The sequence below is a fragment of the Mauremys reevesii genome, linkage group 11 (assembly GCF_016161935.1).
Source record: "Mauremys reevesii isolate NIE-2019 linkage group 11, ASM1616193v1, whole genome shotgun sequence".
Classification (NCBI taxonomy): Eukaryota; Metazoa; Chordata; order Testudines; family Geoemydidae; genus Mauremys; species Mauremys reevesii.
In genome coordinates this window covers 72,464,603-72,479,342 of record NC_052633.1, presented here as the reverse complement: position 1 = coordinate 72,479,342, position 14,740 = coordinate 72,464,603, and the positions used below count along the sequence as shown (strand labels likewise).

The 14,740-nt window shown below is 42.1% G+C and overlaps 1 protein-coding gene across 2 annotated transcripts in view; it reads right to left on the bottom strand.

Moving 5' to 3' along the window:
• XRCC5 (X-ray repair cross complementing 5) overlaps positions 1-14,740 on the bottom strand; it is an 84,488-nt gene that overhangs the window by 55,449 nt on the left and 14,299 nt on the right. For both annotated transcript variants that reach the window (XM_039495162.1, XM_039495163.1), the window contains 5 exons: positions 13,843-13,965; positions 12,489-12,677; positions 8,042-8,156; positions 6,014-6,152; positions 2,415-2,527 (listed from right to left, as the gene is read on the bottom strand). In XM_039495162.1, the coding sequence (XP_039351096.1) occupies positions 2,415-2,527; positions 6,014-6,152; positions 8,042-8,156; positions 12,489-12,677; positions 13,843-13,965 (679 nt within the window). The remainder of the gene's footprint in view (positions 1-2,414; positions 2,528-6,013; positions 6,153-8,041; positions 8,157-12,488; positions 12,678-13,842; positions 13,966-14,740) is intronic.

The following is a 14,740-nucleotide window of genomic DNA, read 5'->3' as shown; positions in this document are numbered from 1 at the left end:
GGGGGTGCAGGCTGTGTTCTTGTACATCTGCCTGGCTGGGGCCCAGGCAGGGATATGTGTATTCTGGAAATGAATGCATGGCTGCACAGACAGTGTTGATGGGAAGGCTTTGGCTTTCTTGATCATAGCATGCTGTTCTGGGAAAGAAGACTGCTGGGAAGAGATGGGACCCATCTAACTAAGAAGAGGAAAAGCATCTTTGCACAACAACTCATTAACTTAACAAGGAGGGCTTTAAACTAGGTTCAAAAGGGGCAGATGACAAAAGTCCACAAGTAGATATAAAAAAGGTAACTTCAACAGAGGGCTAAATGTTGGGGTGGAAATGGAAAATTACAAGAGGGTCTATACACAAATCTAAGGAGTATGGGGAACCAATTGGAAGAACTGGAAGTATTAGTCTATAAGCTAAATTATGACTTATTTGGCATCAGAGATTTGGTGGGATAAGTCTCATGACTCAAATATTGGTATAGATGGGTATCGCTTGTTTTGTATTATACATCAAGAATATGTACACTTGTTCTGAGGTCCAGAAGGAGGGGAGAGGTGGACCAGCTGAAAGTTTCTGAGTGAAGATAAAAGGAAGAGTGGGGGAACAGGAGCAGAGTCATGGTCAGGACCACCAAATCAGGAGATGATGGAAGATGAGGCCTTTCTATAACAAATAAGGGACTTTAGCTACTCAGAATCTTGAACTGGGCTCAGAACTGGATCAGCAACTAATGTAGTGTGTGAAGAGCTAGCGCAGTGTGTTCTCACTGGCCTGTCTTGCTTAGTAGAAAGGCAGCTGCCTAAAGTAGCAGCTTTACTTTCTGGGTGCCCACATGATCAGACCATGTTATAATAATCCAGTCTAGAGGTGATTAAGGGATGGGATGTTGTAACTAGATTCTCATGTGAAAGGAAATGGCACAAACTCCTGTCTTGTTAAAGATGGTTTAGACCACTGCTGTTATAACAGAGTTCACGGACACCTCTAGCAAGATTGAGGCTATGCACCTGTGGACAATAGAGGGGTGGTTGCAGTTTTTGACAGCTCTCTATATATTGCCCTCTGCCGACCAGCATCACTTCTGTTTTTTGTGGTGATGGCTAATGATCCTGCGTTTCATCCAGGTCCCTATTTGCCAAGGCACTGTAACATCTGGAAGACTTGACAAGACAGAGAAGTAGATTTGGGAGCATTCAGCATACTGCTAGCACTGAGGCTCAGTATCTTATGATCCCCCCCAGTGACTTCACCATGGATAGTGAATAAAAGAAGTAACTTGACTCAGTCCCGGGAGACTCCAGGAGGATGGATAGATGCCCATAACCACCATCGGGGATCTCCTGGAAAGGGAAGAGTAGTGCCAGCTTAAAATGTTTTGCTCTCATCTGTATGCATATGTGTATATTCCACTTTTAGAACGTGAGGCAAGATATCTCGTTGTCCAGGACTTCCCACATGATTAAATCCTGCTTTCCTAGCTGACTGCCGAAGTTATAGATAGCAGGAAGGCAAAGTGTTTGGTTTCTTACTGAGATAGGGAATGTCTCATCTTAAGCCTTGTAAGGCACCCAGATCATAGAATCATAGAATCTCAGGGTTGGAAGGGACCTCAGGAGGTCATCTAGTCCAACCCCCTGCTCAAAGCCGGACCAATGCCATGGTGCCATGCCGATGAATGGCAAAATGAATGCTCCCAATAAAAAGAGTTAGAATATATCCACAAACACTCTTTAATGTCTCCCTATAGTATATGTATCTACTTTTAAAAGACATATAATCATCTTCCTATACTTACTGCTTCTGAGCCCTAATTTTGTGAACCAATCACGACATTTAATTTTTGTTACTTTAATGAAAACAAGAGGAAAACCACAGCTCATAACTTAATTCTATGAGCATTAGAATTAAGACACTTAGCTTCCAAGAGTTCTCAAACATTGGTGAGCTTCTATTGCTAGTACGATGGAATGAACACACAGACTTGGACAAAGCCAGAGGATTTTGTGCAGGGAACTAACCAGGGACTGTGGAAGGAGGAATCCACTTCCTTGCCACTGGAAGAGGGTGGGGAAATTCTGAAGCTTCTTCTTCATCCACTACTTCAGCCCCTGGGTTAAAATAGGGATTGTACTACACCTGCCACCCCGACACGAGGATTTGTGACCACTGGCTCTGTATAATCGTGAGCCAGAGGCCACAACGATGAACCTCGCTCAAATGTCCCCTTCATAGTGACCTATGTGGAGTCCAGATCCACTGGACACGGCAAACGTGAACTGTTTCTGCACATCTAATAGCAGCCACCCACACAACATGCACCTGTTCACTGGAGCATAGCACAGCATCATTGTCCCCAGTGGCTCTGACCTATATTCAACAGTTATCCAGTAACTGAGTGGGAAGAAGTTCAATACTGCACCTGAGATGATCTGCTGAATCCTAATACAGAAAAACACTTTGCTTCAGTTTTGTATTTCATTTGCTCCTCATCTACTTTAGAGAAAGGAACTATATCGCTCCCATAGCGGAACCCTGGAGAACAAGAGATGAGCATCTGGTAAGCATAAGGGCCTACATTTCTTACACTGAAATTAGCACTCTGCATATTTTAACAATGCATGCACGCCCCACAGCTATACCCCCATACAATTAACTTTGTAATTTACATCAAATTACTTTCTCGTGTTAACAAAATAATCACACACTCCATAGACAAAATTTGCAAATCACAAAAAACAGTTACACTCCTTGTGCATCATTTTACATAATGTACCTACTTTTGCAGATATTAGAAAAGAAAAAAAAATTACTTAACATACTGCCCAACACCTTATACTCACAAAACAATACTCAGTGAAAAGAACATGAACACTCCTTGCAAATAAAAATAGCAAAAACATAACAGAAATCATCAGGAGACTCAAAGAAAGGAATCCACAAAAAATTCAGAGACCAAGCTGTCATTAAAATGGATATTAAAGACCTACTGATGCCTCATGGAAAAGCAAAAACCTTTCTATACAGAGACTAGTTGATCTAGTGTTTATTTCTGTATTTTGCTTCCTTTGCTTGTTATTACTAGGGATATTTGCATGAAATCAGGATTTTGATTCTTAGGAGTATCGCCGGTTCTTGCTGCTTAGTCCCCAACCTGAAGTTATAAAATTCTGCTTGCAATACCACAATTAGCTTCTGTTTAGCTGATTATGCTGTCAGAGCCTGAGGATGATGTCTTCAGGTGGGGAATAAACACCAGAAGCAGATGAACATCCCAAAATGAAAAACGTTTTTGCATGCACACTTCCTTAGGAATTGGAAAAGAAAATGAAAAAGAAATTGAAGCAAAACTCAAAAAAGACACTCAGTGTGCAGAATACTCTGTAAACAGAATGTTTTTCAAAAATTTCTATGAAACATCGGGAGCTCTTTAACTGTAGTTGAATGTCAGGCCACTGGGTGAAGACATCTTTGGTCTCTCTAGTTTACTTTGATATTGGAATCAAAAGTAAATTGTAACTATTTACTACTGCTTTTCTCTGAAGAAATAATCTGACAGGCATTCACAGATCAGGAATTCAGCAGAGGGAGGTCAGGAATGCTCAAAGATTTCTAGAATGTTCTGACCCTGCTTGAGGAAGCATGCAGCAGCTTTGGGGTGAGGAAGGATCGAGAGAGTTTTAATATATTATAACACATCATAGCCTTGTTACCAACATTTTAAACTTCTAGCCTCTTTTTTAAAATATGCTGTAGCTCAACCACAACATGTGGGCTTTGTGCAGGAATCGCTGGGTAAAATCCCATTGTTATGATGGAGGGCAGATTAGATTATCATAATGGTCAGTTCTGGCCTTAAAGTCTATTAATCAAATCCCAAAATATAAAAACTATCAAAAGGTGAGTTAGTTTATATCCACGGACAGTGCCATCTTAGAGAACAACTACTAACAGGCAAATAAATGTACCCCCACTCTACTAAATCTACATGGATAGATCCATATTTAAGGCCCAATCCCGCTCACTGAAGTCAGGGCAATTACAAACTCATCTGAAACATTTAAACATACTGAAGGAAATAGAAAGTGTCCCCAAATTAACTGGAGTGAGGGCAAATAATTTAGCAGGAAAAGATGCTGTGGAATTTGAAGAGAACCCTTCCTAAAATCTACCTTATAATGTCAGATTTTTTTTTAAGTCTGAAATTATGAAACATGCACAGAACACTAAATTAATATTACTTACTAGCTTTTTTCATAATTACATCACCTCTGCTTAAAGAGAGACAGTCAACTTAAAAATCACACAGATGTATGAACATTTTTAACCTACTACTGTTACAAATAACACCTAAGATTACTACAGTTAAAGGAGTTGAGAGAGAAAAATTATATTTCTATTTTTTCAGTTTACTTTGTGCACTTGACTTTCTGTAGTCATTTGTACGGTCTCCCCTGTATAATTATTCTATTTCCCCCATTTGTGTAGGACTTTTGAACAGCACCAAGGGAAAGAAACATTTTTTAAAATAGCAAAATGTGACTGATAATAGTGTGTCAATATAGCAACTAGACACCTGTGGCTGGCCAGTGCCAGCTGACTTGGGCTTGTGGCTCTGTTTCACTACTGTGTGGGGGCTTCCAGGCTCAGGCTGGAGCCCAAGCTCTGGGACCCTCCCACCTCACAGGTCCTAGAGCCCAGGCTCCAGCCCCAGTTCGGAAGTCTACACAGCAATGAAACAGCCCCACAAGCCCAAGCCAGCTTGCACACGCCAGATGCAGGTTTTTCTTTGCTGTGTAGACATACCCAGGGAGACTGAGAAGCAGATATAGCACTTGAAACAATTTTTAACTCAAATTTTTGAAAATGGACTGTATTTCAAGTTGATGATGTGCCTTTATTCATCTAAGAAACTGAATTCTTTGCATTCAAAGAGAAACTAAACTATGCAAAACAGAAATTTACATGCTGTGAGTACTATCCTGCATTCTGTCACCCTGGCACCTGAAACCTCCTTTTGGTCTAAATGGTAAAGCTAATTCTCAAACTTTTTCATGGTGAGAACCACATCTAACAGAAGGATTATCCCCTAGACACCTCCTTTTATTCATTATCACAGAGACCACTGCATCTTCCATTCACAATTGTGTAATATCCTTGTGGCACATACTTTTCCATGCAAGCAACTGCTATAACAGTAGGAAAGTATTTTATATATTTTTAGATATATTTTGATGCAATTTAACAGCTGGAAACAAGAAGAGTCAGCACCATCCACCAGCCCATCCACCATGGAGCACAAGTGCTCCACAGAGCGCAGCTTGGGAACTGCTACACTGCCTTCCAGTTCCTATCTGGCATTATTATTATTGCAATAATTAGAGTCCTGTGAAATTCTTTTTATTTTTTATAATTTTGGAATGAGGGAGGTTATTTTGTGTTATTTCGTGTGACACATTTTATCCACACAGGAGATAGTGGGGGAAGGGGAGTGTAGGGCGTGTTGGGAATTCTGGGGCGAGGTGGGGATTGGAGAGTGAGCCCACCCCTCACTCACCCTGCAGTGGTGCTCTGGTCCTGCGGTGATAGGCCTGGCTTCCTGCTCCAGGTATTTGGACCTGGCGCATGGGGTCCCAGCTCGGATTTGGCCCAGCCACCCCTCCATCCAGCATATGCTGGTCATGGTGAAGTGGCATTGCAACCTAGTGCACCAGGAGCCACAACTGCTGGATGAGGTTTTTTTGTTTTATTTTGCTTTATCCATTTTTTGTTGTTTTATTTTGTCTTTGTAAAAAACATGCAGATCTAGCTACTGTGGCAACAATACGAATTTTACAGATATACAAGATGACAAGCTCCCTACCCCCACGAGTTTACAGTCTAAGGCCACAGTTCGCCTTCTAAATCCATCTTTAGGCACCTAAGGGTGGAATTTTCTAATACATTTAAGTGACTTAGGAGGACAAGTCCTAAAATTTAAGCCTAAATGTTTTAAGAGGGCACAGAGAGAATAACCCATACCTTGAACAAGATCATCTTTTGGAACTTCTGTTTCATCATCATCGTTCAAGCAGTAGACAGTCTCTTTTTGCACATCTTCTTTTTTTAAGGTTTTGGCATCCACAAGAGTCCAGGACTTTTTCAGCTTCTCTTCCGTGAACTTTGTGTCAACATTGAAAGAAAAGGAATATTTCAATCTCATTTGGGGCTGGGTCCCCACCACAACGTGAGAATCAATTCCTAGAATCATTTCTCTTGATCAAGTGCTGGGTCATAAACAGCATTTGCTGAAAGAAGCAACAAAGAGTCCTACGGCACCTTATAGACTAACAAATGTATTGATGCATAAGCTTTCGTGGGTGAATACCCACTTCATCGGACATATGTAATGGAATATTGATATTAGGAATGGCAATACACAAAAACCTGTAGGAGAACACTTCGACCTCCCTGGACACACAATAGCAGATTTAAAGGTAGCCATCCTACAGCAAAAAAACTTCAGGACCAGACTTCAAAGAGAAACTGCTGAGCTTCAGTTCATTTGCAAATTTGACATCATCATCTCAGGATTAAACAAAGACTGTGAATGGCTAGCCCACTACAAAAGCAGTTTCTCCTCCCTTAGTGTTCACACCCCAACTGCTAGAAGAGGGCCTCATCCTCCCTGATTAAACTAACCTCATTATCTCTAGACTGATTCTTGCCTGCATATTTATACCTGCCTCTGGAAATTTCCATTACATGTGTCTGACGAAGTGGATATTCACCCATGAAAGCTTATGCTCCAATACATTTGTTAGTCTATAAGGCGCCACAGGACTCTTTGTTGCTTTTTACAGATCCAGACTAGCACAGCTACCCCTCTGATACTTGACAGCATTTGCTGAAAACAGCATTTGCTACTCCAATCACCACTAGTGCTCTACTCATATTGACAATTCTCATTTCAGGTTAAACAAATGGCTCTCATTTCCCTCCAACCCTTGCTTGCCTTGCCTATTTAAATTGTAAACTCTTTGGGGCAGGGACTATCTCTTACTCTGCCTTAGCACAGTCCCTAGCACAATACCATAATCAAATAATTATAATAATTATTATTATTATAAATGAGAAGAAACAGGAAGCTGGCAAGGGAAGCCCATAATGATTAGACCTTACCCAGACCTAATAAATCCACTTTCTAGACATCAGGCATATTAGTAAATTAGAATATTTTGCCTTGAAGCAACAGAAAACTGAAGAGAATCCTATTTTTAGGTTCAGGTGATGAACCAGTTAAACTCTATTTCACCAAAATCACCTCAGTATCACTGAACTACATGACTGCCTAGCTATTATTTACATGATAGGCAGCTGTGGTGTTACACATTTTCCTCTTTTTTAAAATGTTTTTCCTCTTACTGCTGTGTGAAAGACCCACACAAACAATAGGGGAAACAGACTGACTGAACAGTGAAACTGACTATATGTAAGGTCCTGTCAAATTGCACAAAGCAAACACTGAAAAAAGAGAGAAAATATTTTCATTAATCTTTTAAAATTATTATAATCTTACATGTGATTTGTAACAACAGTGAGTAAAACATTTATGTCCACAAATGTGATTTCAAATTGAGGGTATCCTTATTACTATTTCTAAAAAAAAGGTGCAATTTCCCCTAAGAAATAAGGAAAATATTAAGCCTCATTCATTTCTGGGCATTTCAGAGACAGCCAGTTGGAAAGCTCCATGTGAATGCAGCACCCTAAATCAGGTTTGTAAACTTTATACAGTTAAATGTCACATTGTGGATAGGAATTACTTTCTCTTTCTGAATATTGTTAACTTTAATGCTTTAACATGCATGTCTAATATGGCAAAGTTAAGGTTGCTGTGAGAACTGTAACTTCAGATTTACTGGGTTTTGTGCATGTAAAATCTCACCATAATGTTTTCCTTCATCTATCTTAAGGTATTTAATTTTCTTGTCTTTAAGGAAAAAATGAAGGTGCAGCTAACTATGCTCCTGCCAATGTATACTTAAATATGAGATTTTAGTAACTTACTGATTTGTATGCCACAATCCTTATAGACAGATTAGAACCTATAGTTAGCTGGCAGGGCCAAGGCATAGGTCTTCTTTCGATTTTCTTAAACATTGAAAGACGCTCCAGGCTCTCTCTAAATTAAAGAATCAAAAAAACAGAGATGAATCCTTTGATACGCTGAAATAAAAGCAGCAAAGAATCCTGTGGCACCTTATAGACTAACAGACGTTTTACAGCATGAGCTTTCGTGGGTGAATACCCACTTCGTCGGATGCAACTGAAATAAAACAATCCAGAAAATGCAATCTCCTCAGGAAAGGGTGGAAGTCCAACTGGTTTGGCTTGGATTGCACAAAGCACCACAAAATAAACTATATAGAACATTCCTGTTCCTGATCATAGTAAGAAGAGGGCAGAGAATGTGATCTAGTAGGTGTTTTCCATCTAAAATCTCTATAGCTCTATAATATTAAAGTGAAAGATAGTATGTCAGTTCTTATGGGGAAGAAGAGATTACACAGTTGTTTAGGAAGCATTTTGCAGTTAGTTAACATTAACCCAATTAAGTAATTTAGCTAGCTGAACAACCCATATTATAAAAGACACCTCTCACTGGTAAGATGTTGCCTGGGCTGGAGATGAAAAAATAAAGAAACCTGTTTCAATTAACGTTATTTTGTTTGTCTGGTAATTAACACTCCCCACATTTTTAATAAGTTGTTAATGAATACACGTTCTTTTTGCAGCTCAGTTAGGATAAAGTCAGCTACTTTGAATATCTCTAAGCCAAATAGCAGATAAAAAAACTTATAAGGCAAAAAAAGGTTCTTTTAAATGACTGTACATTAAAATTACAAAACTGTTAACACAACATTGCATAAGGTTGCACAGCTCAAAGTCAGAAAATGTGAAAATTAAAATTGAAAATACAGTTTTAACTCAGGGAATATTTATTAGATTACATCTTCTGTATGATCACAAAGACGTGTCTTCATGACCAAAAAAGGCATGTTTTTACTGTGAGATAGTAGTTATCTTGCTGTAAAATGGAGACATGTAGTTTTTACAGCAATGTAGCTAGGAGAGGTCAACCACAGCTGGGGAGTATAATGTTGACCTCACCTAGCCACAATGCAGTAAAAACTACCTGTATCTTTGTCCCCATTAGGTTTTAACTACCTAACACATGTTAGTTAGCCCACTGTAAAAAATACACCCTTTTGGCAATAAAGACATAGCCACAGTCATATCAAATAATTCAATAGTATTTTGTACAACCTAAGTTACGTGTGTATTTAAAAACCTGTGTCCATGTAATTAAAACTATTATAATTCATACAGTCAAGGGGCAAAGTTAAAGTAAAACACTCAACTTTAACTTTTACATTTCTTAACTTTTTAATGCTTAATTGTGCTGCCTTAATTCTGTATTAACAGAGTTCTTTAGATTTAATTTCCTATGTTTCTTAGAAGAAACGGATTCCCAGTTCTCCCCGATCAGTGAAGACCAAGTCCATTAGCAAATTTTGCCCTTGTAGACTTGCAGACAGCATAGGCCAATAGTTAACTGATTACTGAATAATACACATCTCTATACCTACACACATGTGGACTCTGATAAACTTTTATTTTAAAAAAAGCCTAACGACAGCATAAATGCCTCTAGCCCTGTAGCCAGCCTTCTTGGTCCCACATTGTGTTTCTTGACTTCCCCCCTCACCGTTTAAATCAATATCAGACCTTAAAACAATACAGTTGAACCCTGTTATGTCGCTGGCCTAGGGGTTTGCCAAAAAAAAGAGATAACCGATGATCGATAGCGGGGGGGACGGGGGGGGGGGCGGCGGGGCGGGCGCGCGGCGGGACGGCGGCGGGCGGCGGCGCAGCGGGCGGCTGGGGCGGCGGCGCGGCGGGCGCGGGCGGGCGGGCGGGGCGGCGGGGGGGCGCGGGGGCGGCGGGACGGCGCGCGGCGCGGGGGGCGGGGGCGGGCGGGGGCGGGCGGCGCGCGGCGGCGGCGGGGGCGGGCGGGACCGGCGCGGGCGGGGCGGGGCGGCGCTGGGGGCCGGCGGGGCGGGGAGCGGCGGCGGGCCGGCCGGGGCCGGGGGGCGGGGGCGAGGGGGGACGCGGGCGGGGCGGGGGGGGGCTGGGGAGCGGGGCGGGGGGGAGCGGGGGGGGGGGGGGGGGGGGCCGGGGGCTGGGGGGCGGGGGGGGCGGGCGCTGGGGGAGGGCGGGGCGGGCGCGCGAGGGGCGGCTGGGCTCGGGGGTGGGGGGGGTGGGGACGGGGGGGGGGCGGGGGGGGGGGGGGGGGGAGCGGGGGAGCGGGGGCTGGGCGCGGGGGAGCGGGGAGCGGGAGGCGGCGCGGGGGGAGCTGGGGCGGGAGGGAGCTGGGGGCGGGCGGCTGGGGACACGGAGGGGACGCGGGGAGGGGGGCGGGGGGGGACGGGGGGGGGGGGGGGCGGGGGGAGGCGGGAGCCTGGAGCCGGGGAGGGGGGGGGCTGGGGGGGGGGGGGTGGGAGGGGGGAGGGCGGCTGAGGATAGAGATTAGAGCGAGGAGATAAAAAATCGACATAATGATAATAGAAAGAGGAGAGAAAAGAGGAGTTTGGTTTGGCCCACTTAAAAAACGCTTAAGTTATAGTTTGGCGGTTCCACTTCTAGTTGTTCGATGTATTACAAAATTCTACTTGCCCATCTGCTTGGATAAATTAATTTCCATGGGGGCAAAAATATTTTTGATCAGTAGCATAGTAAAAAGAGAAAAGGAGATACTGTGTCTAGGTTGGTAAATTTTCATGACAGTTTTGCAAGGCTACTTTATAAAAGCTGAATCAACTGATCTAAAGCCTCATCTATTCTTAAACAATTTAAACGGCACTAAAGCCTTAATCTGTTAGCCAAACCCCCATTTATCCAAATGTTTCAGACCTCCCCTGAAACCAAGGACTAAGCAGGGCTGTACTGTATTTATAGCCCAGGATAGGAAAGGTAAAGATAAAAGAGACATTTATTATTTGTATTACAATAGCTCCTAGGAGCTCTAGTGAAGGAACAGGACCCCACGGTGCTAGGTGCTGTACAAACACAGAACAGAAAGACGGTCCCTGCCCCAAAGAGCCTATATAATCTATGTATAAGAGAAGAGACAACACAACAGATGGCTACAGACAGAATGGATATGAGTGGGGCAAGACTGCATTTGTCAGGGCCAGAAAAAAGGATGCTGCAGTAATTAAGAAGCAGGACGATGAGAGCCTGCACTGAAGTTTTAGCTGTGTGTGACTGAATAAGAAAGGCTACATGCTAAGAGGTGTTATGCAAAAAGAATCTGCAAGATTTAGATATAGCCTGAGGTGAGGACCCAGAGAGAAAGGTCCAAGTCAAAGTTGATGCCCAGGTTACAGGCCTGAGTGACAGGCAGGATAGTGGTATTGTCCACTATTACTGAGAAAGGAAGCTGGGGGAGGCTTTGAGGCAAGGGAAACTTAGAACACCTGATAGTTTCATGCACATGGATTATCCGAAAGGATAATCATGATCAAAAATATATTGTTTTGTTTGGCTTTGGGGTGCAGCAACAAAGCCTGTTTTTATTGCCATGGAAAAATCTCAGGCTGCTTTGTAGGCAAATAGAAAATAAATATGTAGCAGTGGTGATATATTTCCTCACAAATAAAAGGTCTAAATTTCCCTTCTCATATAACATACTCTAACCAACCATGAGGAAAAATATATAATGGCTACAAAAGGAGAGGGACCAAATGATAAGTTGGGCAGGATGAGGGGAGGAAGCTACCAGTCTAAAGCACCTGTCGGGGAGAAGTCTCAGGCATAGCAACAACTGCAGTGTTTCTAAGATACACACACATTTTTATTGTTTCACTGTGGAGACATCAAAATGTAAAACAATCTTTCTATCCTTGCATTAGCAATTCTACTGAAACAGTCTACTGTTAGACACAATGGCACACCAGTTCGCTAATAAGCCATGGGCTTCAAGAAGCAACCATCAGTCACAATCTGTCTGGGGGAGTTTGATAAACTAGTCGATCTGCAACCAATCTGAGACCAGGAAACCAGGGCTACCATTATGTGCAAATGCTTTACATGCACTGCACACACATTCTAAAATAGCATTCATCTTCTAAATACCTTATATTCAATATGTTTTTGAAGCCTCATTTAGAGGATCATCCTCCTTAAAACATTCTGAGGAACACAAGACAGAGGAGGAATAAGGGATACGTTCTATAAAGACAGAGTACCATACGAAGGAAAATTCACTTTCCATTGTATCTTATAAGTCTCTTATCTGTTCTTCGAATCAAAGCCACAGAAGTTGATTTAAAGGACTGAAATGTATGATAAGTTACACAACTATAAAATGCCACTTCATTCATTAAAGCTTTTTGTGGATGAAATTAGAAACTAAACTTCCAGCATCTGAAAGGGGAGTATTCAAGTTTACCTGAAAGTGTAAATTTCATCCAGGCCTCCTTCTTCCTCTAAAGCAAACATCAATTTTCTCACCATACAGATGCCTTCTTTCTGCTGTTCGGTTAAGCCCTTCCTTGGAAAAGAGTTTCTGTACATATCAGAATGTCGACCATCACCTGTATCCCCACTTCCCTCTTCATCATCCACTGGAAACGGCAAGCTAAGAAGACAATTAAAAACAGTTAATTTATTTTGCTACTTAACTAAAACAACTAAATCATTTTGGATGACTAAAAAAAAAAAAAAAGAGACAAAATTGATCTGGATTGATTCTTTCTTCAGTCTGATGCCCTTTAAATGTCAGTTCTAAACCCCAGCAAAGAATACCCTCCCAATCCCTTAATTATAGCTGTGCTATTAGTCATTCCTGTAATAACTGTTATTCTGTATGAGATTTTAATAGCCTGTAATAGCTGGTGAATTCATGAATAAAACTGACATTCTCCCATATGTTACAAGTCTGGGTTAGAGTTTAACTGGCATCTCTAGATGAAATGATATTTTGCTGTACCCCAAATAATGTCATTAAGTTATCTAAGAATAACAACAAAGAATTTGGTGGGCCCAGACAGACGCTCAGCTGCAGCATGAGCTGAGCTGAACTGAACTTCTTTCAGATCAAAGTGGGTGGGTATAAACACAATGCTGCCAACGCCTGTGTTAGTTCTTAAGGCCACAGCACAGCTTTTTTTTTTTTTTTGATCCAGACTAACCAGACTACTACTAAGAATAACAGAAGCCCGACTAGAAAAAGACCTGTGAGGTGATCTATTCCATCTCCCTGACAATACCTGTATATTTTCTACTGTTAAATTTCCTACTTGTTTAATTTTCAAACAGGCACTTTTGTGCTTTCTTCCATGCTGCCCCTCGTGCTTAGGAGAAGCTCCCCATAAAAATCCACAAAGTTACCTCATTATCCTCCTTTTCTGTGATGTCTACAAAAAAAACTGAGAATAGTTAGGCTGCCAGCGTGCTGAGACCACTGCCTATCATACTGACCAATACTGTCTTATTGTTTCCTTGTATTCCCCCGTTTGTCTGTCTGTCTCTATTGTCTCTTGTTTTATACTGAGATTGACAGCTCTTTGGGGAAGGGGCCATCTTTTTATTTCTGAATTTCTACAGCGCCTAGCACAACGAGGTCCTGCTCCGTGATTCCTAGGCACTACAGTAATTCAAATAATAATAATATTACAGGGAGCGGCCCCTTTACACCACACCACAGCACTTACCACAACAGCAGACAATTTTGGATGGCTGTAATTATGTAAGGAAAATGGCACAGAGCTGTGAAGATGCTTTAGCACTATTTCCACACTTACAAAAATTGCAGTGAGATTCCTGTTTTCTTCAAGTTAGCGATGATGATTTCCAGCTGATCCTCACTGAAGGGACTGCTAAGGTCTGTAAACACCTCAATGTGTCGTTTCTCATATTTCTTTCCTCTTAAACAATAAAAACAGAAGATTTGTTGAAATGAAAAAATCCTGTTGCATCATTTGCTGAACACTTATTTTAAAAAATGTCAAACTGTATCTCTAATAAAGTTTAGAACTTCTTGTAACAGAAGTCTGTAAACATCAAGATATGCTGCCCTTAAGTACAACAAGAATAAATCCAATCAGCATGGTTTGTTCTTTCTTATTATTATTCAGAGGAAGTCTGTGTCCTTTTTCTGATTTTTTTTCCCCCACCACGTGAATGGAAAGCCTGCTCCTCAGCTGACATAAATTAGTTTAACTATGCTGACGTCAATGGAGCTATGCCAGTCTATACCACTGAAGATCTGCTCCTTGGTGTTTACTAAAGGTGCTGGCTACTTCCTCCCAGGCTGCAAGACCATCATTATAAAGGTGTTAAACTGTGTTTACCTGGATGTTAAGGGTTTTTTTCCAGTCCTGTTAAGCTCACGCAATTGAAAGAAGCATTTCTCTTTATATAGGCAGGTCTCTAGGGTTTGTCTACACTGCAAGCTGGGAGGTGTAATTCCCAGCACACGTAGACATACTCCTCCAGCTAGTGCACAGTACTGGGGCCCAGGCAGCAGGGGAGCTGGCTCAGGCTAGCTGCCAGAATGTATTTTACCCAACCTCCTGGGTCCAAGCTGCTGTCACAGCCACATTTCTGTTTTTAGCACACTAGCTCGATCAGAGCTAGCGCATGTCTGTCCACCTGTGCTGGGAGGCATGCTCCCAGCAGTTTAGAGATACCCTTAGAGGC